We start from the raw sequence: 25,607 nt of genomic DNA, 5'->3' as shown, positions 1-25,607 counted from the left end.
AGAAGTCCTGTGGCACCTTACAGACTAACAGATGTTTTGGAGCATAAGCTTTCCTGAGCAAAGACCTGCAAAGACGTGGTGATTTTGAAGATACAGACTAACATGGTTACCTCTCTGGTACTTGGTTCATTTGGGTTCTTAACATGGCCTTGTTTTATTTCGAGCTGTCATCATTCTTAGGTTGATCATTTGACTGTCCTCTTGAAGACACGAGTTGATTGACCATTGAAATCCTACATGTTTTGTTAACTTTGTTTTGATATTATTGGGTAGGAATATAGTCTCCTTTTTCTGTCTATCCTGGACTGTAATATGGGGGTCAAGACTTCTAAAATTTTTGCATTTGAGTAACTACATGGGAGCATGACTTCAGCAGCCAGTTTTTGGATTTTACTTGTGTGGTAGGCTCCCTTCAGGAGTAGAGATTTTTGTCAGTAGAATGTACATCCGTTACCACTTGCAAGTGACTAACTGTATGTTACAATTTATTAACGGAGTCTGCTGTCTAAGGTGTCATTAATGTGGATTTTTTTTCCTTTTACTGCTAAATCCTCAAGGTCTGGTAGATCCTTCTGTCTTCTTGCTGAGAGTAAAAAGGGAAGACAGGTCCCCCAAGAAAAATGTGTTATGTCTGTGCAATGTACTGGCGGACTTGCTCTCTGAATCTTGAAAGAGTCAGATTCCATGTTTTAATAACATATATGATTGTAGACAAAGAGTTCCTACAACTTTTGGGCCAATACATGGAGCAAACATGAATTAAAAGATTGGAGAAACTCAACTACTGTAGAGCAGAGGGGTCTTCCATAGAACTCTAGGGTCTTTTGGAATACAGGACTGTTGCTGAGCCAGGCTGTGTAATGAGATTGGACACTGAGGTTCTTTTTCTTATTCCAACAGGCTGTCAAGCCAGGCATAAAGCATGTTTCTAGTGCTTCAGCATTAAAAAAAAAAAAAACAAAACACAAATTCTGGCGCTAGGCAGGTGGAAGAAGGGCAAGTAGAACAGCAGGAGCTAAGAAATCTTGGTGCAGCACAAGAGTAGGTGGGCTACCAGTACCTCTTGAATTACTCTTAACAAGAGAGGACATATTAGCAATAGGAATGATTTACTAATTCTTAATTTTCATAGTTTGTGTGACATTCAGTGCATTTCCAAAACAAAATGCCTTATTTTGATTACCAGCGTTTTTAAGAAATGTAAAGGGAGGCAATCCTTTAAGGGAAGACCTGTTTGAAAAATAACCTGTTTGTGTGTCCAAACAAGACAAGTCTCTTGATTTCTACCATGAAACAAAAGCAGCCATCGCAAAGAAGTAGTTGACTGTATGGTGGTGTTTAACGTCCACTGGTTATTTACAAACTGAAGATTAGTGTTGGAAACCAAAGGGGTGTCAGCTGCTTCCTGGTGATGGGCACTTTATTTTTACTATAGAACCTAAGGCCATGTCTGTGATACAGTGGTACAGCTGCAATGCTGTGCTGTGCTGTGCTGTACTGTACTGCAGACTTGTCCCATGTAAATAGAAGGGATTTTTTTCAAATTCCACTCTCCTAAAAGTGGTAGCTAGGATGAGAGAGAGTGTCTTCTGTTGACCTAGCAACATGTATAATCTGTGAGGTTAATCTAAGTTGCACAAGATGCAAATGTTTTCATGGCCTGAGCAACACAGTTCAGTTGATCTAGTATTAATTGTAGAGTAGACCTTAGTCTTTTTTTGTTTGCTAGGGTGCAGGTCACTTTTTTCAGTAGTTTCTTACTTAAAAGTTTGGGGTCCTCTTACATTTCTCGGCTGGGATTAGGAAAGCTGGCAGCAGTTGTAGAATTTATTGAGGAGTAGTATGTCCCCATATGCAGCCTTGGTATGGGCAAGGAAGCACAGAAATGTTTCATCATCTAATAAATTATTTTGTTAGTCTTTAAAGTGCTACTGGACTGCTCTTTTGTTTTTATAGAAATGTTTGTTTGGTTTTGAACTTCAGGAGCTAACACAGTGACAAGGACGTTTGCAGCTGAGTTTACATTTTTAAAGTAGGTGCTTCAGGGAAAGATGCTATTCGTTCTGAAAAACATAGCACAATATGGCAACATAATAAAGAATCTGACTCAAAACAATTTTTAGTGCTGGTGCTTCAACACTTTCTACCACTTGCCTGTGTAGTTTTGTTTTAGCCTTTGCTTGTGGGGTGCAGTGTTGGGAGAAATGCTGCAGCATGAACGCTGCTGTATGTTTTCTACTTACGTGTGTTCCAGTAGCTTTGAAATACTGGAGGCCAAGAGTGCTGCCTTGGAATAACTCCCAAACATTACCTGAATCTAGTTATTTCCAGCCACTTTCAAGTGATACGAGAGAAGCAGATCTGAAAGTATCTAAATGTTGATTGCTATAAAAGCCATCAGTGAGTGGCAAATTTGTTTTGCTACAAACTGAATTGTTACTCCTACAAGATTTGGACATACAATCTAACTTATACAAATAATCAAAACATGCTTCAGAAATATGTGCTGTTAAATTTCAGATTTTTTCTAGCGTTACGTTCTGAGGTTTCCTGTCAGTCCTTGCCATTGGCAAGACCCTTTGATAATCAGGAGTGTATTTGTTTCACCATTGCTGGCTTTAACCTGTGTTTTCATCAGTCCTGCTTAAAACTTCCTAGTCTGGGGTGTCTCTGTTATACACCCTGAGCATTTGAAACAAAAAATCCTTTTACTCCATGCTGCTTCTACACTAGTAATTGCTTTAGATTTCAGAGTTAACAATTAGTTGACCTGCGATGTGCATCTCATTTCTCTGAGCTGTTGTGTGAGCTGTCAGTCACTTTTCAATTTATTCACAATTTGAATGTGGTTATTTTTACAACTATAATGAGTAGATTTTCTTAATGAGAGCTTAGATTCTGAAGCACCAAGTTGTCAGTCTTTATAAAAAAAAAAAAAAAGTACTAGTTCATGTAGCTACCACAGGCTAATCTACTTCTGCATGTCCTCTAAAATAGTGGTAGCACTTTCTCCTTCTCTCCTTTGCAGTGAGGATTCAGAAGAAAAAGATGTGAAGACCAAGAAGGATGACTCTCACTCACCAGGTAAACTACTAACATAGCCAAGTAGGCTTGAGATAGGAATGTTATCCTTGTATTAGGAATATTACTTTGAAGATCATCCTACTAAAGAACTAGTGATGCTGACAGCAGTAGTGTTCATAATACATAGCTCTGCCATTGCACCTTTAATATTGGTGCAATCTTTAATTCTCTTGCTCTTTCTAATCCTTGAGTAGGCTCACCAGATGTTCTTCCTTTGTGGTGCAAACGTAGTGAGAGAAGGTGGGTGAGGTAAGGCTTTTATTGAGCCAGTTTCTATTGGTGAGAGTAAGCTGTTGTGCTGTGCAGCACTCATGCTCATGTACTACTAGCATAATACTTTCATCAGGGGTGACCAGGAATATTAGTCTACTGTTTCTGCCACTCTCTTATGAGTCCACTGAGAAGTCATTTCGGACTTCAGTTTGTCACCATTTTTTCTTAGATGAAGACTTTGGCAGTGAGGATGATGACTTAGGAGCAGATGATGGCAAAGCTGACAGTGACTATGAGAGCTCACAGAAAAGCAAAAAAGGAAAAAAAGCCAAGCCTGAAAAGAACAAGAGAACCTCCAAATCCAGGAAAAGGGCTGCAGGTGAGGAGAATATAAACAAAGGTCTTCCCCACTGTTAACTGCTTTTGAGTTTTAGCCTTAAAATCAGTACTAAGTTGGCCTAAATGTTCACTGAATGCCAAAGATCCAGAAAACAAAATCAGAAGTTGGCAGTTAAGTATACTTTTTACTCCACTCCTCTTGCAGGTTATGTACACTTGCTTCACTGCACACCTCCTCTAGAGGAAAAGTATGAAAAGCCCATGTGTCTTATGCCCCCCAGTTAGTATCATCCCTAGGCTTCTGTGAAAGTGGATCTTAGATGGGAGAAGGGCAAGCTCAGGGGTCATAGAATATGCAGCCACTCCCTGAAAAAGTACTGGGATTCTTCCGTTTTTCCATGGTTTTTATTAAAGCCTAAATCTGGCAGCTGGAGGGGAACAAGTAGCATTAAAATAACTTATTGCAGAATTTCTCAGTTGATTCTGCTCTCAAATCACAAAAAAGCTTGTGAGCACTCAGTTTATAACTATCAAAACAGTGGAAAAGTATACCACAGACTGAACCTCTCAAAACTGGGACTGTCAGTGTTCCTTGGCAAAACCCAAGGGGACCACTGTGCTAATTGGGAGTAGTCTTTGGATGTGGGGGTAGTGGCAGAGGCAGCCACTGGCAACCTCTTCTTGTCCAGCTAACTCCCTTGTTCGGAACCAGTCAGAGTGCGGCACCAGGGAGATTCAGCCTGTTGTACTATAATGCAATATTTACTTAGAACAACTAGAATGGGTGGTCATTGTTTACTGTGTGAACCATAAAGGTCATATTGTGCAAAGTAATCTGTACAATGACATTTGCTATTACATTTACATTTATAGAGCATTGCTATTACATGTTATCCCTAAGTAGTGCTCTGCTGTGGATTGAGAGTGAATCAGTGCAGATTTCTGAGGCAAAATATTTCTGTGACCAAAAAGTGTTCTGGTTCTTAAGTTCATGGTTAAGGGACAGGATCTTGATGTTGAGCCCCTTCAAAACGTGCTCTTGATCTAGGGAGAATTTGAGCACCTTCTCCTGCAGTGTTACCTCTAAGCTGTGTGCTTAGGTGGCTACCCAAGAGAGATTCGAATGCCACCCAGTTGATAGGCAGAGTGCCTGCAGCTAGCAGCATGTTTTTCTTCTGGGGGTGCACAGTCACACATGCATTGGTGCACAAAAAAACAAACAAACATACTCTTCCTATTGATAGGAGAAAAATAGACGGAACATTTGCTCACCTAATCAGCTTTAGCAGGAGTGGTTGGTTCTTCATTTTGCTCTGAGCCCCCGTTGCAAGCTGGGGATACATAGTATGTCACCGGTCTTCATTTCAAGATGGTGAATTTTGTGTTACAGAGGACAGTGAGGATGAGAAAGAAGACCACAAAAATGTGCGCCAGCAGCGGCAGGCAGCATCCAAAGCAGCTTCCAAGCAACGAGAGATGCTTATGGATGACGTGGGCAGTGAGGAGGAAGAGCAGGAGGAGGAGGAGGCACCATTCCAGGAGAGTAAGTAGAACGAGGGGGAGATGAAATGGAAAATCTTACTAAAACAGCAATTGGGAATAGTGACCCAAGTGCAGTGAACTTCGTGGGCATTGGATGCAGAGAAGGCTCACTATTGCATTCAGTACGGCGACATATCCGTTCAAGAGGTAAACTAAGTTTAGCTGCAGTCTTATGCCCAAGGGCATACTGCGCCAAGCAGTCATAAATTCTGCATCAAAAAGAGTCCTGCCTACAGTGCATACAATTCTGCAAGGTTTATTTGTTAATAAATAAATGCAGAGGCTTAAACATGGCAGTGGGGAGCAAAGGCCACTGGCTGCATGAAGGTGGGCAATCACCCTGCAGATGCTTCAGGCCCCATCTGAGTGACGTGGACTTAGCAGCGAGGCTGCACCCGACCCAGACACAGTACAAGGTCTGAGCCTCAGTGTCCTCTTTTAAGCTGAGCTCTTGTGTGGCTGCCCAGGAAAGATTCAAGTGCCAACTAGCTGATTAGCAGAGTGCCCAGACCTGCCCACAGTGTACAGTGTGTGGTGCATGTCTGCATGTGTCTTGATGCACATAATAAAACTTTTCTGCCCACAGATGGTGAAATTTAGAGGCATAGCAGGCGTGTGTTTGGTAGGGTAAACTGGACAGGCTCCAAGTGTGGAGGGATCCAGGTATAGGGTGAGGTGATTGTGTGGTGGGTGCAGGTCGCTCAGTGGGGAGGGGTTGCTAGGTATGGAGGGATTTGGATGCACAGAGGCTTGCTAGGGGATGCAGAGGCATTGAGGCTTAGTGTAGGGGCTTCCAGATGAAAGTTGGTGTGGGTGCTGGGGTAGGTGTCTGGGTGCAGCTATTTAAGTCAGTGACCTGAGGGCTGATGTGTGGGCTCAGGGAGTGGCTGGTCAGGGTGGGAGTTGAACATGGGACCCTAAGTGGAGGGTGGTCTGGGTGCAGAGAGAGAGAGAGAGAGAGAGAGAGGTCTGAGCACAGGAGTGGAGGTACACCAGGGTGGCATTCTAGTATGGAGGGTTAGGGTGACTGTGGATGTACTGGGTGAGGCTTTGCAGGATTGTCTGCACAGTCAACCTGTGGAACTCCTTGCCGGAGGACGCTGTGAAGGCCAGGACTCTATTAGGGTTTAGAAAAGAGCTTGATAAATTTTTGCAGGTTAGGTCCAGAAATGGCTATTAGCTGGGGGTAAAGTATGGTGCCCTAGCCCTCAGTACAGGGGCAGGAGATGGATGGCAGGAGATAAATCACTTGATCATTGTCTTCTGTTCTCCTTCTCTGGGGCACCTGGCATTGGCCACTGTTGGCAGACGGGATACTGAGCTGGATGGACCTTTGGTCTGACCCAGTATGGCTGTTCTTATGTTATGCATGGGATTTAGCTGGGTGGGTGGAAGCTTCCCCTGCAGTTGAGGAACAATGGGGGCAGGAAGTGTAAAGAAGGGTGTTCGGCTTTCTGCAGCTGGGGGAGGTTTATGGGAGTGGATCTGATGCAGTCCCAGCCCTGTCTTCTGCTACCAACCCAGCCTGGACTAATAGTTGACCTTGTGTCAAGGTAGGAGTAATTGGCTGGGGTATCCCTTGCCATGTGGTCACGTACTCCTCTGCTGGTTGCTCTCAGTACCTGAAACAATGTTCCTGTGCTGCTAGGGAATAGTATGACTGTTCTTGTAACTTCCCTTTGCTTTCCTGTCAGAAACCGTTTATAACAAATGGGGGGCGGGGGAAGAGGATGGAATTTGAGTTCTGTGCAGGAGCAGTGGCACAAACTCCTCCACGAGTAACACAGTTCGTAGAGTGGGGGGGAGTGTCATTCTCCCGTCCCCCCGGAAGCCCAGCACAAAGATGTGTATGATATCAAGCTCAGTTTCTTTACAACATTAAGCCTTCTGGTATGATATATTTATGGGTGATAAACTGCAGCACAGTGGTAAAATGACTTGCACAAAATGACACAAATATGTAATAGCTTATAGAACTAGGGTGTCCTGAGTGACTCCTCTCTTATCTACCTACTCCAGTCTGCTGTGCTACATACCTTCCTTTGCATTTGGAAGAAGTTTAAAGAACTTGTTACAAACACACACTTCCTTGCTCTCTCCCTATAGAAGATTCTGGCAGTGATGAAGATTTCCTCATGGAAGATGATGATGATAGTGATTATGGCAGTTCAAAAAAGAACAAAAAGAAGGTGGCCAAGAAGTCAAAGCCAGAGAGGAAAGAAAAGAAAATGCCTAAGCCCAGGTTAAAGGCTACAGGTGAGCTAAGTGGATGGGCAGCCACTTGATACAAAACACTAATTTTTGAAGCTGCAAGGATCAGTTAGCGTGGCTGTGTCTGAGTATGTAAATGTCCCTTTTTTCCAAATTGCTCAAATGATTTTCCTCATTTTTCTGGAGATTAATAAGGAATAATTAGATTATTTGAAAATTACAGGTTGTACCTCCTTGGTCTAGCACCCTTGGGACATGACCAGGGATTTTGCTGGACCAGGGGAATTCTGTGCCCTGTTGGCCTCCTCCTGGCCGCCAGCCCAGCCACTTCCGTGACATCACCTGCGGCTCCCAAGCCCCAGCTGTTGATTTCCCATTGTGGCACCCACTCCCCTTCCCCAGGCACCTGCTTCTCCACCACTCCCTGGCCCTGCTACTCTCCAGTTAGCTTCTTGGTGGCTCTCAGCCAGTGTGACCCTGCAATCAAGGCTGCTGGGGATCACTGGTCCCACAACATCCATGGTCCTGCTGGACCAGGTGCCTCAGCTTTCAGGGGTTCAGCCAGTGTTGTTTCAAATATAACAGCCTTGTAAAGTAGATAAGAATTAAACAATTTTATTGATATGGAAAGTGAGACCTAAATATTATTCAAATGGCAATGTTGAGATGAGAATTCCTGAGTTCTTAGCTTCCAGTCCTGTGTCCAGACCACTTGTCTGTGGTGGCTTAAAGTAGTTGACACCCAGGCCTAATGACCTTGAATAAATTATTCATTTATTTCCACGTGAAGATCTCTGTAGGAAGGTGTAAATATACAGAAGTGTATAGATACTTACATTACTGAATGCATTTTTTAATTCCACCTTTCTAGCTGATGGTGAGCATGAGAAATTTTAGCCTAAAAAAAGCTTTTAAACAAATGAAAATGCCTGGAAATGGGAGTCAATGATAAGTGTCTTGGCAGTCATGAACTGTGGCATTACTCTTACAACCTTACAGCACCCTGTGCTTTTCACAGCTATGGAACATGTTACTGAATTGTGCTTTGGAATTGATGCTCCCTTTTTTTTAAAAAGGGGCAGGGGTGAAGGAAATTGCATATTTTGTAACTTTCATGGTGCATGTAGTGTTGGCTACTCAGAGCTTGGAATAATCAGAGAGGGATTTGAACTGTCTGTTGAGGAGGAGATGCCTGTGACTTCCATTGTTCTGTGGAACAAAGTTTGTCACTGTTTCCTGGGTGCCATGCAATTCAGCTTTTGTACTGCAGGTAGCTGCTTTACTCTGCCACTCAGCAGGTCATTAAATCTTGCAAGAAATGATTTTTAAACCACTATTAGAAACACTTTCCCTTCAGTTCAAAAGACTCTTCAATAACCTTGCAGAACAGCAATATGTCCTTTGGCATGTTTTTGTCTGAATACATACAAAGAGTCAAATGGATTCACAAAAAGTACTGCACTACTACTGAAATAATTCATCCCACTCAGGGAAAATTTCAGAAAACAGGCCTCACAGCATGCCAGTACCTATAAGCAGATTTGGCATGCATTTGCACCAAAAGTGGTGCTTCTTAGCTTGCCAAAGCCAGCTCCCATGTTGGCTGAAATAAGTTGCAAGGTGAGAGTACAATTAATATCAGAAAACTTTTAATATTGTCAGATTTGTTTCTTTCCTGTAGGCAACTCTTCTATAATTTAAGCTTCTCAAATCTTTTTTATAATGTGAATAACCTCAACTATGAAAACGAGCATCCTTACTCGATAGTGTGGGTAACATTGTGACTACAATGAGCAAAGTCCCTCATTGTGAGGGACATTTGAGAAGACTGCAGAAGTTGGCTGTCTGTTAATGAAACATTTCTGTGATATTCACAAATCTAATATGGAGGTTAACTTTCAAGTAGAACACTTATTGCATGACAATATGTTATAGGACAACCAATAAATTGGAGTTTCAGCTAATGAAAAATGAAAAGAATTTTTTTACTGTATGTGCCATTCCACATCTTTTCTACTGATTTGTGTATGCCTGACAGCTGTCTCCTGTCAGCTTATTTTAAATTTAAGTGAGAATTATGGCTTTTTCTTTTCAGTTGCTTTCCTTCACCTGCTTTTTCATTGATCAAATCATCTGTTACTTTGCATATGGCGACCTTACCCATATTAATGCAGTTTGTTGGGTCAACAGCATTAATGCAGAACTCATCTCTGCGAGTATCATCTTACAAAAAACAACCTGGATTTGGTTTGGATAGTACATTTTCCAAGCAGAGGCTGGCTGTATGAATTCTCTTTATTCATGTAATTGTAGTTGATCTCATGAAACTAGTGCTTTACTTTCTTCAGTGACACCCAGTCCGGTGAAAGGCAAAGGGAAGGCAGGCCGCCCCACAGCTTCAAAGGCGTCGAAAGAGAAGACCCCGTCCCCCAAAGAAGAAGATGAAGAACCTGAAAGTCCACCAGAAAAGAAAAAATCATCCAGCCCTCCTCCAGAGAAATCAGGAGATGAAGGGTCTGAAGATGAAGCAGCCTCTGGTGAAGATTAAGTGGCAGTTTGGAGAATTTCTGTCTTTTTGTTTGTTTTTTTTTTTTGTTTTTTAAGAGGAAAAGAAAACATGCTTAGGGGTAGAACACGGTTTTGGCTGTGGCTTGACTCATGGGCTTTGAATGCTGTCCTTACTTTCAACTGCTTAATATAGGATTCTTTTTTTAAAGAGATTACCCTTATATAGTAATTTTTAAGTCACTGTTCTCTATTGGCCGTTCTGTCGTTGTCTCTCCTCTTTTCCCCCAATCACCACCCCCCAAAAAAAGAAAACTTAGACATATTTGAAACTAATGGATCACTTACTAAAAATACATATTTTTGAGGGGGATGTTGCAGTTGTGAAGCAATAACATATGAGCCCGATACTTGGAAATTATAGTTACAAATCTGCAAGTAACATTTCCAAACCCGGAAAGCGTCCTTTTAAACTACTGTTCCTTATTGGAATACACAACAAATTCACTTTCTAACATGTGAGGTCAGCTCATACCTTCATAAAAAGGTTAATGAATTCTAAGATCTTAATTACCCATATTTGAGCTTGTTGGGTTCCTGCAACTATTTAAAAGGCAGTATTTGGGAGATTTAGAATAGTCCTCTTCTTTTTTTGTGTTTCATCCTGTAGAAGGGACTCATCCAATAAGGACATGCTATCTTTGCCTCTGGCTGGGTAGAATTCCATTCTACTCTTGACAAACTGCATTCATTGGACTTCAGACCTGCAACCCACCTGCTGCTCAACCCCATTATTCCTGTCACTTTTCATGTCTGTATATAGTTAGGCAGAGCATGGGAGAAAGTTTAGAACAAATTTTTAAAGCTTGGTTTTCTTAAAATATGTGATTTTTTTTTTTTTTTTTTTTTTTCTTCTCAAAATGGTCATTTTAAGCAAAAAAGTACTTAATCTCAAACTAGACTTTAGTTTTGGGGGGTCAGGGGGTGGCCTTTTTATAAATGTGAAGTAATGGATTCCTGTAATGCCAGAGTCTCAGATCCCATGAGTCATGCTTAAGTGTTTCTCTCCTCTCTTTCCATTTGCCCTCAGACTATGTAGGCATACCTCTCAACCCTCTCCAGCTGTAGTGTTTGGATGGCAGACTCCCACCAGTACAGAGTATAACTTTACCTCACCATCAGTTCTATTTCTTTTCTTTCCTATGTCCTGTTGTGTGAGAGTGTTCTTCATACTGATCTCACACACACGCCCCTCTCCTAATGTCTGCGCCTAAGTTGGCATTCTGCTACTTAAGCCAAAACACTGGCTGAGTAGGAATTGGAGCACTAACAGGATAAAACTGGGAGAGAAGTGTGTTGATGGCAGTATAGCAGGGCTCTGGTGTGTAACAAAAGCAGGCTGTCCCACCAAATTCAAGATACTTGGTGACTGAGCAGTGGTATTTGAATGTGCTTGTATTGAAGCAGCCATATCTTGTTTAATCCTTGTGGAAAAAAGTACACAGGATTTTTCACTGAAACCTTGATACAGGGACTGCAGTATTTGTTGATGGAAATAAGAAAAACTGGACTTAAGACTTTTTTAACCCTTTATACTTTCTGTATCTCTCGCACGTTCTCTCATAGCTGGCAAGCTTTACAGTCATCATCTTTTCAGTCAATGAGGTGAATTCTACGTGTTCTTAGACCAGCCTCCTCAAGGTAACAAGACAGCTAGAGAATTGGATTTCTGGGGCATGTGTTACTGGATTTTTAAGCCTGTTGAATTTCTGAAAGCTTTCAGATGGGGTGTACTACTGTGAGCTGGGAGGAGTCTTGGCAGAGTATCCCATGGAACCTAAAGACACTGAGCTAAGTGTGTGGAGCTAATGTCACAGAATACAATGTTAATAGCAAACAAATTATTTGCTTTACGCAATTCATAGCTGTGAACTTCACTAGGAGGCTGTATTTTACCTTGGTGTGTGCATCTCACGTTCTCTAACCTGAGGCTAACATTGACGCTATAATAAAGGCTACCAGTATTTCTATGATAAATCTCTATTTTTAGGGCTTTAACTTTTTTGCAGTACAACTTCAGGTGGACTGTGATGTGACTGTCTTGAGCAAGGAGTGAATGTATATCTTTCCCATCTAAATATTAAGAGAGCAAAATTTCTTGCTGTCCTTAAGCAAAACTTTACAAATCATAGTCCTATAATTCTTTAGGAAAAAATGAAAGGACCAACTTCTAAAGGGTCAGCTATGTGGCTACTGTGCATATAAATTGACTTTTTTTGGTAACATGCTCTTCCATGAGTGTCTTTCTAGTCCATGCAGATGGTCTTTTTGAATGCAGACTACAAGTATGCACACTTAAGCCGTTCTTGTCTAGAGGGTTGTTAGTTCGCACTTTTTAAAAAAAAACAAAAAAGGTCCACAATATTTGCTTAAGACTAGAAGCCTCCAATAGAAGATCTGGTCAGTCCAACTGATTGTCTTCTTAATTGTCTAAATACACTTCACCCCTTAGACCAGATTTGTTCTGAAGGGTGTAAGTTGTATGTACAGTAAAGCATATTTTGCATTTTTAATGAAAGGTGTAAACTAATGTCAAGGTGTGATACGTACCTGAAACCTGGAAATTCAGCGTTCAGACTTGATCTCTCTTAATAAACACAAGTCATTGGGCTTTGAATTTTCTCATACCTGGCAATTATGGCCCTAAATCTTTGTAAAGTTGTGCTGCTTCTGTATTGACTGATGGCTGACATGTCAGGATGGTAGGATTCTTAGCTTTGAATCTTTCACAGTCTGAACACTATGTAAATGCTATATTTTTTTGTTGGATTTTTGTAACTTTCTCCGTAGTGTTTTGGTAGCACAGACACTAAATTCTAGTGGTCTACATTCACTGTCTCCCAGATGCCCCTCTTAATTGAAAACAGAGCAGCTCATTTTTTTTCTGCAGGTTGAAGAACATTGTGAAGACAAAGCTGTTGGCATTTTTTTAAGACCAGTTGAGCATTTTTCATTAGCCGTAGACTGACTTTTTAAGCATGTCATTTTAAACATTTGTTTTCAAGCATTTTAATTCCATGAAGGAAAGTAGTAAGGCACCTCTTTTTAGAGGGATGATAGGACGAGTTTCCACTTCAAAAGCTGAATAGTTTCATTCTTGTGAGAATACTTGGAACAAAACAGACTGCTGCTGCTGCCTGCCTGTTTCTCCCATTTCCGTATCTTCCCAGATCAGAAAAGAGTTAAGTACCTGGGATAGATGCTGATTTATTCCTAGGTATACTTGTGGAGCATCTCCACTAAAATGAATTAATTTACTCCAGTGTTTCGCTAATCTAGATCCTGTCCTGGTCACCATCCTCAAATAGCAGTTTATTCATTCACTTCCACCAGCTACCTTTGAGCTTTCTGCTTTGGGACCCATTGCATTTGTATACAAGTAGTAGTGTCTTTTACCAGGCTAATAAGTGTGGCAAGCAAAGGTTTACAAGCAGGAATTCACTCATGTTTGGAAATTGCATACTAAATCTTTATCAAACAAATATGGCTATATTGAATTTGTTTAAATTTATAAGACAAAAATTCAACACAAGTGTCAATTCCTTTGAACAGAGGAAATTTCTTTTTCCAAGTTAAAATTAGATGGGGTAAGGGTTTAGACTGCAGTGGGGGTGAAAGCAGAATTTAGATGGAGGGGCAGTTTGGGAAGCTTTTAATAATTGCAATGTTAGCTCAACAACCGTGTTAAAGCAGAGAACCATGTGTGGAAAGGAAAGTTATGTACTTCCTTGAGTAGCCGTACTGTGGTTCTGGAGAGAATGGAAGGATGGGTTGTAAGTGTTCTAAGCATGATCAGTTTTTGCACCACCATGCAGATGCTAAGGAAGCTGAAGAACTGCTTATTCAGGGGGTAGGAACAGAAGATATATTTGGCTTTTCAACAACTGTTAGTGCAAATGTACAACTGACTGCTCAGATACAGAGCCTGGGTTGGGGAGAAACTAACATGCTGAGAGCTCATGAGCTGTAGAAATTGATGCTTTGCTTCATGTAATTTGTCTGTGGAAGATTTATTTTTATAACAAATCATACTGGTGAGCATAGTTCTTACAAATGCAAATGAATTCTTGACATTCACTATTGAGAAGTGGATGTCAGCGCATCCAACACCAATTACAAACTTCTCAGAACAACGATGACACTGATAGTGTCCTTCAAAAGCATCTCCCAAAATCTACCATGTCCTCCTCTTAGATTACCCACTTCAGTCAGTGACTGGCATTTGAATATCTTCTTTCATCAAAATCTTTACAAACATAAACATTTCTCTTTCTAAGTCTAGTCAAGTTCTCACTATGTGTTGACTGTTATGTATCAACCACTAATGGAAAGAACTCTGTAAGGTGCCCGCCCCATACAACAGCAGGGAATTGAATGGTTCCATCAGTCTGAGCATGCTCAGTGTGGCTGCAAGACACCATTGTGCATATGCTTCGTATGTCAGGGGCAAGGGTTACATATATATTTATATAATATGTTTTGGGAGGGGCAGGGTGGGATGGAGAATTAATCAGCTAAACAACATCCATGTGTGTAAAAGCCCCTGAAGTATTGTGTGCGTGCGCGCGCATGGGAGTGTCTGATAAATTTTATCCCTCTGTGTTCTGGAAATTTGTGAATTTTACTTTTTTTCTTGAAGAAGCAATTGTTACAAAAATTGTAAATAAGAGCTACATAATTTGTTTTACCATTAACATGTCATAGCAAACCCTAAATACTACCCTGAAACAAAAGAGGAAGGGACTCCAATTTGGACATTAAGCCTGTAACATCAGAAAGGCATCATTCAGTGGTATGCAATGAATATTTGTCTTGAGTATGCACAACCCCATTGGGCTTTTGTTAAAATCAGCCCCCATCAAGTTCTGCACTTCTTTCCCCATTTGCCAGAAAAGGGAGGGGGGGCTCCAGGGAAAAAAGGACTCTTTGTACTGGTCTGTGACCTGAGAGTGTTACTAAACACAACTCCATCAGACTGGGTATAAACTGCCCCATAAGGGTTGGCAGTCCTTGCAATACCTTGACAGTATGAGATCTGCAGCATGGTACTAGGAGTTAAGTTTGAATGTAACATTAATGCTTTATTTAAAAAAACATTTTTAAGGGGTTGAAGTGAACATGACTTTGTTGACCATGTTCGTGAATTATAGATGCAACTGCATTGGTAGAATTGTGTGATGGTCTTTTGTGCTACTTAATTTTACATATTCCAGTCTCTGTATGTACCTGCAAAGAAGAAAAAAGTAACAAAACCCTGCTTTGCTTTTATTGAGGGGTTCCCAGGACTGCGTACCTGCTCCCGAGCTCTGTTTTAAATATGTGTATCCTCGCTTGTATTTTGTATTAAAAACAAAACAAAACAAGAAAAAAACCAAGAAAAAGCATCCTTTATTGTTCAGCATGTTGGAATTGTGTCCCCTCCTATTTTTCTCTTTTGGAATATATTAAGCAACCTATTCTTCTGTATCTTTTATTTTCTTTTGTAAACTTTTTGGTTTTGTTTAAAAATGGCTTTATAAAAGGGCTTTTATAACCCATAAATATGCCTTGTGTAATTTTTCTGGTATTCTAAGGCAGTAGCATTTTTTTTACCATCTCTAGTGTCTAATAGCTCTTCTGCATGTGACAAACAGTGATCTCTGCAACACTGTATGGAACTCTGCAACATGGTGCAGGTTACTATTCTGTTCGTTCCCTCTGAGACAATGGGCATTGGCCAGTCAGAGGACAGGATACTGGGCTGGATGGAACTTTAGTCTGACCCTGACTCAGTATGGCTGTTCTAATGTAAATTTATTAATCTGTCCTATTTTCAAGATAACGTGCTCTCTATCTGCAGAGGCTAAGTTGGTCCTATGACCAAAGCAGTTTTTGCTGCTTTTCACTACCTGCAAGTCAAAAGAGCAACAGAAATAATCTAGAGGATAGCCCCTACTCCCACAGAGCTGTTCCTCTGCAAGGTCACAATTTGAGGATTAGAAATGCGTTCAAACTTAAAGGAAACTAGTGGTCAGGAGAGACAAAACTGTTTAATTTTGCATATTTCCACATCTTTGAACTTCCAGCTATCCTTATCCTTTCCTGGTTGTCCTGATATTTCGTAGCAGTAACACCACACACTATCAGACATTAATACTTCATTTGTAGTTGCCAGATGAGGGAGCCCAGCTGAATTTATTTAGCATGTGCGCATTGTGTGTGTCCTTGAAATGTGACTGTTCAAATTAAACGTGGAATATGTTTGGTATTTCTAAGTGTGTATCTTACAGATGTTTAGGTGCAGATAAATAGTACAGTGGCTAAAAATTCAATTTCCCTTCCTACAAAAAATTTACAATATTTTATCTCGAGCAATGAGAAGGTTAAGGCCAAAAAGAAGTTGACCAATTTTTGCTTTGTGCATTTAAACTTAGTCTTCCACTTTAAGACAAGCCTGGGCCTGTAATCACTCTGGCTGCTTCTGCACATGCCACCTCCAGTGCTTCTCATTGGAGGTAGTGTGTGGTAATGAGGCAATTTGAAGCAGGCTAATGAGGTACAAACAGGCATATTCAGTGTCTCATTAACATAATTGCAGCTGTGTGAATTTCAAAGTGCAGACTTAGAATTGCAGATTGAGGGTGTAGATGGGGGCATCTTAGATATAAGTGCCCCGCTTTGACATTTTAAGGGAATGTCAAAGTGGGGTGCTTATTTCCAAACTGCCCACATCTATGCTGTCCGTCTGCGATTTGAAGTCTGCACTTTGAAATTTGTGCAGCTGCTGTTATGCTAATGAGGGGCTGAATAGGCACGTTAGTGTCTCATTAGCCTGCTTTGAATTGCCTCATTACCGTGCCACCTCCAGTGGGACTGGCATAGGTAGAAGCAGCCTCTGTCAAGTTCTGAAAGCTGCCATGTGGTGGCAAGGTGACATTGAAACACCTGCAGTGCCAATATTCCTTTCATGCAGCAGAGGGCGTAGCTTGACTTCTCTTCAATTTCTCCCCCCTACCCCAGCTTCCTGGTACAAATACCTTGTGAGTTGTGCGTTTCATGATGTATTGTATTGCAATAAGCTTTTTTTCAGTTTGTCCATGATGAGTTGGCTGTTGCCCTGGCATGCTTTTCAAGGTCATTTCAAACAAGTGGAAAGTGGAAGTACTGACTCTAGATCATCAGTTTGTTAAACCTTGCCACATCTTGCAGTTCCAGTCAGGAGTATCTGTCCTCATGCTTCAAGACAGAAGCCACTTACTTCCTCTCTGGCATTAGGACAAACTTCCTCATAAATATGTTAGAATTTTCTGCCAGGGCCACGGTGGGCAGCTAAGCGCCTGCACGCATCCTTATTCAGCAAAGCACTTGAGTATGTTCTTTAATGTTTTGCTGAATTGGATCTTTTATATGGGATTTCACTCTTCCCCTGAAATGCTGGTACTAGCTATGGCTAGGCAGTATTGAACTAACCAAATGCAGTGGCTGGAGCTGGGATGGAAGCTTAATCTTCCAAATTGCAGTGTGGACTGATCCATATGCAGGAAATGGCAAATCTGCTCTCAAATGCTACTGTTGCTCATGCATTGTTGTATCTCAGTGTTGAAACATGAATTACCCTTGATGGTAGTAAAACAGGATCTGGTTGATGTGGAAACTAGAAGTACCTGGACTATTGAAGTGGATGTCATTCTGAATTACCCTCCTTAGTATAACAAGCACATTGCAAATCCGTATATAATACGGAAGTGTGATCAATACATTTCAAGCTGAAATTTTGATCAGCTCTCTTTCCCCTCTAAATGGCCCAATTTCCTGCCCTTTACTGACATCCTAACTCATTACTGATTGAACTTGTTGCACAGTGTGCTGTAGCTCTTCAGATAGGTCCCTTTTTGAATGCAACTGTGGTAGTAATATTATCCTTAAGCCTTGTTTAACTGCTTCAGTTAGACCAGTGCTGTGCCACCCCTGTGCTGTGGCATGGTACTTAATGTGCCTCAGAGTCTAGTCCAGAGGTTAGGGAGCTGGGCGCTGGACTCTTGGGTTCTATTCTATCTGGCTTGGCTGAGACTGCCTTTTATCCCTTGAATTGGGGAGCTGGAGTGCTACGGAAATTGTGAGGTGTCTGAGAAAACAAGTATTTTTGCAGCTAGTTTGGTTTTGATTTTTGTGTGACACTTGGCAAAAAGAACTACATTGAAGGCTATTTCGCCAAAGCCTGGGGAGCTGTGTGGCATGCAGTCAAGGTAAATTGGCATAAGAGGATGCTAGTAGAGAGACCTGGTGGCCGGTGGTGGTCCCTGTAAGACGAGCACTTGGGCAGCTGTGGAATAGAGATTCAAGTATTGCCCAGCTGGTGAGCATTATCAACACTCCCACTGCTTACAGGGCTCTTACAAAACATCTAAGGGAAAATGACAGCTAAATAACAGCACAGAACACTGAGAGCCAGTACTGGTGGCTATAAACTAACTATAGGACCACGGGAAACTCGGCCACATCCAAGATAAGGGGACGTCCAGTTAACTAGAATCATGCTGGATTGCAGATGTTGACAGACCAAAGAGTGATGGATTAGAGGGGTACAACCTGTAGTATCCTGGGCAAATAAACATTTTCAGCCCTGGTGTTTGTGTAGTTCAGGAAATGCTGGTCTTTGGTTTTCACTCCATAGTCACTGTCTGTATTGTGTTATGATCACAGTGGATTAGGTGTTGGACTCTTTTCCACTAAGAGGGTAGCTGGCCTGAGAACTAAAGAGGTCAATACATTAAACGTTTTTAAAGGCACCAGTGAGTACACTCGGTCAAATTCTGCACTTGGTTTAAACGCCTGCAATTCCAACTAACTTTACTTTGGCACTTTGTCAGCACAGGATTTTTGATGAACAAGGGAGGGTGTCCTGGAATAAAATACAGAAGCAGTGCTGTACGAATGTTGGAAAGGGCTTTTCATTGACTTTTCATTTATATTCCATTGTTTATAAATTGTGCTTTAATTCAGTTTGACTTAAATTCATCTCAGAATGTCTCCTTACAGAGGAGGCTAGTGTTCTATTTTAGTAATCACTTTGTCTTTTAGGCTGAATAATGTCATTTTTGTTAGATAACTGGTCCCATCAGCAGTGAATTTCCTGTTGTCATCCTATCTTTGTTTCATAAGCAGTTCTAAGTAGATTCTAGGCCGTGGTGGGAGATTTTAGTTAGTGTTATCAATTAGTGGTTTCTCTTAGCCCTGGGGTCTGTTAACTTTGTACACTACAAACATTTTCCTTTTTCAAACAGTTTTGAAGAATAGGAGAGTTTGGGGTCATGAGAACCGTCCTGTCCTGTTTTTGTGAGATTAAGTTAATTCTGAATGGACTACTTTGCTCCTTCTACCAAAGGTTTCAAAGGGCTTTATAGTAAGAGAGCATTTAAGCTTTTTCTCATCCCTGCAAAGCTAGCAATCTTTTGTTTGCTTGTTTTTGTTAGCTGCAGTTTACAAACTTACACAAGAGTTGAAGTCACTTGGCCAAAGTTACACAGCAAACTGAGTGGCTCAGCAAAGGCCTAGTCAAGGCATCTTGGCTCCACTCCTACTGTGTTTTTGCTGTCCCCCACTTCCCTCTTCTTGGAATGTAGCTGAGGCCTTGCCTGACATGAGTAATGGGTTAATAATCCAAACAGACAAGTCTAAATGTCCATACAATCTGTATCAAGTTGTATTAACATAAGAGCATCACCACCCTCACTGATTTTGACCCCTACAACTTTGTTGCTGATACTGTTTTTTTGAATTCCAGATTTGCATGTAGAGTATTTTGAGGAGCTTGGGCTTAAAATTAGCTAAAATCTTTTCTTTAGCTTTCAATCAACCAGAAGAAATTACAGGGCAAGGAACAGTCATAAATTGATGTTAGTGGATCTGTTTGGCCTATTTTAGTTTTCAACACTGACATCTGTGCATTGATAATTACTAGGTTCCCCTACAGTAATCCAACTGTTGGACAGTTGAGTCCACTGTCAGGTGAGATTCATGCTCCTTATAAAAGGGGATTTTGAGAATAGGGTATTTTGTTTACTGTCTGTGTGAAAACTACTCTGGTCTGACAGTGTCTTACATTATTTGAGTGCTCATTCTGTCAGACAGCAAGAAGTGCCCAGAATTTCTGCTTTGGGGTTTCCAGTGACTTTTCTCTGCTTCAGCCTGAGATTATGGCCCCTTTCTTTCCTGGGTAATAAACAAGTGCTTGGCTGAATGTCAGTGACCCTGGGCTAGGTTTTCTGAGCTACTGGGGCTGACTGAGATAGGAGTCAGTGAACCTGACTGAGGACTTGACTTTTTTTTTTTAAACACTGCCCCACAAACACACACACTTTTTTTTTTTTTTTTCCGATAGAAAAACCTGTTGTTTCCACACTGCAAAGCTTGTTGCCCTGGAATAACAGGGCATTTAACTCAAAATAGTAACTCCACCAAAACAAACTACTTTTGCTGAAAGCCCCGTCCCAGCTTCAATTTCAAAATTGACTGGGGGTATGCCTGGTTTACAGGGATTTGTTAACAGAAGGTTTTGTCAGAAGGTATTTTCTGACAAAACTTTTGTCAACAGATCACAGCCAGACTGCCAAGCAGAGCTCGAGTGATCTGCTCTGTCGACAGAGCAGCCGCACTGCCTGGCTGCTCTGTCAGCAAAATGGACAACTGGAAGCACAGAGACAGGGTTGCCTAGTGTCCTGGAGTCCTGTCTGTCGGCAGAGGGGCCTCCAGAATGTCCAGACCAGCTTTCTGTTGACAGATCTGTCAACAGAGGAATTATTCCATGTGGGGAGTGGGGTACAGCTGTTGACAAAAGTGCTGCACACTGTCTACAGAACGCCTTGGGAATCTGAATGCTCCACAGCTGTTTTGCTGACAAAACCTTCAAGTGTTAGATATAGCCTCAGTGTACTAAGCAGAGGTAATCAAGACTTAACTGGCCTTCATGGGGGCATCCCATCTTTGCTCTTATTTCAGAACTGGGTTCTTGAGTGAACACTCAACTTCGAAATGCTCTTGCAGTGTGAATACTCTTTTCAGAAATAACTTATATCAACATTAGAATGAGGAAATAAGTTATTTCTATAAAACCCCGCCATGCAGACCTCCATAATCTAGATAATCAAAATAGCCCCCTGCTCATGCAGACCTCGACTACTAAAGCAGACAACAGCAATTGGTTTCACAGGTGGAGTTAGATCTTTGGTGTTCCTGGCTCCTAGAGCTGTCTGCAGAACTCACCTCTACCTTTTGAAGAAGATGGAAACAAAGGATGGAAAAGACAGAGGAGAGGTTGGGAAAGAGACAGGATGTTAAGCTGGAATTAAGGAAATAAGATCTGGAACAGGTATGGGACCTCCCGTTACTAAGCCACCAGTCTTGGGAAGGCTGCAAGTGCAGAAGACAAACTCCCATGCATCTTAGCCTCACTCACATATTCAGTTTTCCTTCATTAACAGAGTAGCATCCTTATTCTGACACTCTTGTAGTACTGGTTTCATAAACTTTCTACAAGGACTGTCATAACTTATGCAGGGCAGGCAATGGTGGTGGTCGACTTGCTCTCCTTTTCTGCTCTGAAGGTCTCAAACAGGCACCCACCAGGGGTTCCACCTATCCAGCAGGTGCCTCCAGCCAGTGCTTTGTGAATGACCGTAACTAGGCTGCCTTCCTCTTGCATTTACTGCTTGCTTGCATGGTACTCACTTTTCAGAGCACATGTAGGAAATATTTGCGCAGTGCTCTCTAAAAAGAGTCTGTGAAGTTTACCTAAAGTGATTAATTTATCAGGCCATTGAATGCTTTTGTGGTAGTACAGGTGAGAAAGGGGGAGTGGGGAGTGAATTAAAATAGGATTCCAGATCAGCTAGTTTGACACCTTTCTCCTGCAGAAGAATGACAAAGATGGTTTCTGCAAATATTTCCTACTTGACTCAATGTTCCAGGTTTCCTTCTTCATCTAGTTATTGTTGACTCAGGATTGGGTTGTTGACTATATTGCTGCTCCTGCTACCCCTGCTGAAGCGAGTCCTGGAAATTCTCCTGACGGTCCTGGGGCCGATAATCTCCATGGCAGATTGTTTATACATAATACAGCTCTCTGTCCCCCAGGCTGTTTTCCCTGTTGGATCTTAATAGAGGCTATAAAATAAATGATGCCTACTCAGCTTGAGTTTGGGGCATTGCTCAGGTTTGCAAACTGAGTTTTGAATGCCTTGGTGAAGGAGTTTGAAGGGGAGTACACACGCACCTGCAAGTCTCTTTGTATGGCTGGAAGTCAAAGGGGACGGGGGGGGGGGAAGATGTCCATGTTTTGCTGTCCTGCTCGCAGGCGTTGGGGTCTCATGGGTCAGTTTCCCCTTGGAAAGGTTAAGGCAGAAGGCAAACTCTCTGGAATTTTTCAACAGCTTTTCCATAAACAGTTTCTTACAAAGTTAACAGCAATGCTGCATGTGGCTGAAGACTGAACAACATCCTAGTGCTAAGCATCAGAACTGGTAAAGGCATCTTTGCGTAGTGTGGCAATGCTTACCTGGGATGGAGAGGCCGTACTACGCTAATGCAGACTAGGAAATTTCTAGACCATGCTAGCAAGGTCTACGCAAGCAACTTCTTGCATGTGCAAATTTTGGACCTACTCTTGCACTCTGTGGACAGCCCCTACCATCACGTGTAACTGGGGCCCCAGTGACATGACAGCTTTTGTGCAGTGGGTACATACAGCTGTAGGTGAGTGAATTTCTACACCCTCTAACATAGAGAGTTTAGTATGTGCTAGTCTCCACATGTTTAAATGCACTTGGTACAAGTCTTATTCCCCCAGGTGTGTATCTGGACCAGAGATGGCTTATGGAACTGTTGCACTGGGATCTAGCAAAACCAGAGAGTGGTGGCTTTCTTTCAACCCGGGGAATACTTTGCATTGTTAAATGCCTCCTCCCCAGCAATTAACAGGCTTCAGCCTCCCCTAACAGAGTGCTGTGCTGCAGCTTTCTTTGCTCTGGTGTCAGTATGGCTGTATTGTAATACAGCAGGGCTCCAGCCTGGTTTCTTAGACCAGGGGCTCTAGCAAAGGTTTCACGGTAGGATGGAGGAGTCCTTTGTGGTACTTTTCATTCAAAAGCACTGTCGCTCTCCCTGGAGCCCATTTGTGTGGTCTCTTACTGCTGTGCTTTGTCTCCTTCCACCGCCCCTGTTAAGAGCAGTGAATAAGCTGCAGGGTATGCAAGCTGTGACAGCGCTGCAGCCATCCCATTCCTAGTGCTTGCTTGGGTTTATGATGCCTGCTGTGCACAGCTGCTGTGGGAGAGCATTGTCTGCTCTTGAGGCAGAACTGTCCAATACCAGCTGTGATGCGAGACTGGCCTGCAGCCTGGACTGGGGCAAAGCAGCTGGAGTCTCTCTGACCTAGTCTCTGCTGTTGCTCCTGCATGCTGCTCCTATACAGTGTGGAAACAAGTCTGTAATCATCCTCAGTCACAACATCCCTGCTTCCTAACCTGCCCTACTGCAGGGGCATGGATTGGGAAGGAACCTGCTGCAGAGGAGCATAACTGCTAGAGTTCACCTTGCTCTTTGCTGAGCAGCTGTGGAATGTTGGAGGGGATCAGAGTTCCTGGGTTTTTGTTTCTGCTCCTGGAAGAGCAGTGTGGCCTGCTGGTTACAGACAGCATGGCCAGGCACATAGCATTTGGAAACCCAGGCACGAAGGCAGCAGGGCATCTACAACTTGAGCCTGTTGGGTTAGAAGTGTGGGTTCCCTGCCTGCTTCTGCTCCAGTCATTGTGTGCCATCTGATTAATTGTGACAGGAGGACAGTGATACCTGCCACCCTACTAATTGCAAAAAGGGTACAAAGCCACATTTAAGTGTAAAGGTGTTAAAAGGCCCTCTGCAATAAGCTACAGTCAGTAGATGAAGTCAGTTTAGCAGGCATATGCTCCCAGCCCAGTGCACGCTCCTCTGATCCAAAAGGTGGTTGTGGGGGGAGATGCTGTTTGCTCTTATTTATGGAATTGGAAACACTTGTGATGGCCAAAGATAGGGTTGCTTTTTCCCTGTAAGGCATGCTCTCCATCACTGTTGAGTGAAAAAGAAATCTTTAGTTGGTCCTGGGGTTGTCACAGGGCCATTGACCAAGATGCCAAGTGGTGTATTCTTAAGCTGGTATTATCTATATGCCCAAGTTTTCTGTAGCCAAAGTCTGGCCACATGATCTTTCTTGGCATTGGTTTAGTTAAGTCTCCCTGGAGTTAACGATGGCCACAGCCGCCCATCCTAGTCCTCTCTATTCACACTCCCCATTTGAATTCAGCTTTCAAACTGTTCAATGAAAATACAGCTAGCTTTTAAATAAAACATGCCACCTTCACATCCTGAAGGCTCTTGTGGTTCTGAGGCTGGGGAATGTATGCACAAGGCTGAACTTCTGTTAGGACAGGTGACATTCTGTCATAATCTGTGCCTCACACCAGGGCTAGGGAGACAGCCAGGCACTTTAGCCTGCACACTCTCTGTTTTTTATCCACCTGATGTCTCTCATCAGATACTTAGCCTGCAAGCATTTTGGAACAGCGACCGCTTTCTTGCTCTGTTTTACAGTGCTTTGCCCCACAAGGCCCTGGGCCATAACTGGTGTTTGCAGGAGCTAGAGTAACACAAACAGTAAGAGGTTCGGAAACGTACTGCAGTGCTTTCAGACTCCTGCTTTACCCTGTCTCTCTGCAAAATGGATTGAACTAATTTACACTGACACTCTTTTTCCAGAATAAGTGTTTCCACACAAGCAGTTAACAAGGAACATCTATTCCCAAATAACTCCCCACGTAGACAAGCCATAAGCCCCAAAGGACACTTAAGTGCTTAAAGGGTATTCTCAGCAAGCAGGCAGAAGACTCCCCAGACTGCCTGATAGGGAAGGGCTGGATAGCTATGGTATAAAGGATTCAGTGTAAGGCTGGCAATGAAGGATCTGTGTTCTATTCCACCTCTCCTTCTTTGTGTGATCTCAGAGAAGCCTTGTCGCTGCTCTTTGCCTCAGTTTCCCCACATGTATACTAGGAGATAATGATATTGTGAAATCTAGGGCACCAAGAATGAAGTAATTGGCCAAGGGATGGGGGGCTAATCTTGTCTGTACTAGGACACCCCAATCCAGTACTTGCCTATCCAGAATCCCAGAATTCTTTGGGCTAGTACTTTTCATTAAAGCCATGTTGGGATGTTGACTACATGGCTCAGGGAACATATCAGCCACTAGCAGTTGAGCAAACGTGCTCCAGCAATTGGCTGGAGATGGGGAAGGGGAACTGACATTTTCCTTGGTGCATGCAGCAGAAGAGTGCCACTTCCATGTCTTTGGATCTGCAGGGCTCAGTGCAGAACAAATGAGCAGCTGCACCGTGCAAAGAGAAAAAAGATGCAGTTGAGAACAGAGCTTTTCTCGCAGCTCTTTTTATATCCAACCATGCTGTAACCATGCGGGCCTCTTAAATCATAAAGCCGAACACCACCAGGGAGCTGGAAATCATGTGTTAACTATAGCTCCTGCTGCTTCACCTGGTGACAGGAGGCTTGATTAGCACCCTGACCATGCAGAAGTAAAATAACCTAGTGGCAAATGTGAAAAGAGTGCAGCTGCTTCAGGAGATGAG

General features: G+C 42.4%; 1 protein-coding gene across 1 annotated transcript in view; it reads left to right on the top strand.

Annotated features, from left to right (window-relative positions):
• Window positions 1–15,497, top strand: part of NUCKS1 (nuclear casein kinase and cyclin dependent kinase substrate 1) — a 28,222-nt gene extending 12,725 nt beyond the window's left edge. The window contains exons 4-8 of the mRNA XM_074977365.1: window positions 3,029–3,084; window positions 3,527–3,676; window positions 5,027–5,179; window positions 7,285–7,434; window positions 9,738–15,497. Of these exons, the coding sequence (XP_074833466.1) occupies window positions 3,029–3,084; window positions 3,527–3,676; window positions 5,027–5,179; window positions 7,285–7,434; window positions 9,738–9,937 (709 nt within the window). The 3' untranslated portion in view covers window positions 9,938–15,497. The remainder of the gene's footprint in view (window positions 1–3,028; window positions 3,085–3,526; window positions 3,677–5,026; window positions 5,180–7,284; window positions 7,435–9,737) is intronic.
• Window positions 15,498–25,607: the final 10,110 nt, after the last annotated feature.

The sequence above is a fragment of the Carettochelys insculpta genome, chromosome 26, assembly GCF_033958435.1.
Source record: "Carettochelys insculpta isolate YL-2023 chromosome 26, ASM3395843v1, whole genome shotgun sequence".
Classification (NCBI taxonomy): Eukaryota; Metazoa; Chordata; order Testudines; family Carettochelyidae; genus Carettochelys; species Carettochelys insculpta.
The sequence above is the reverse complement of the archived record's forward strand: the minus strand, read 5'-3'. Positions and strand labels throughout refer to the sequence as shown.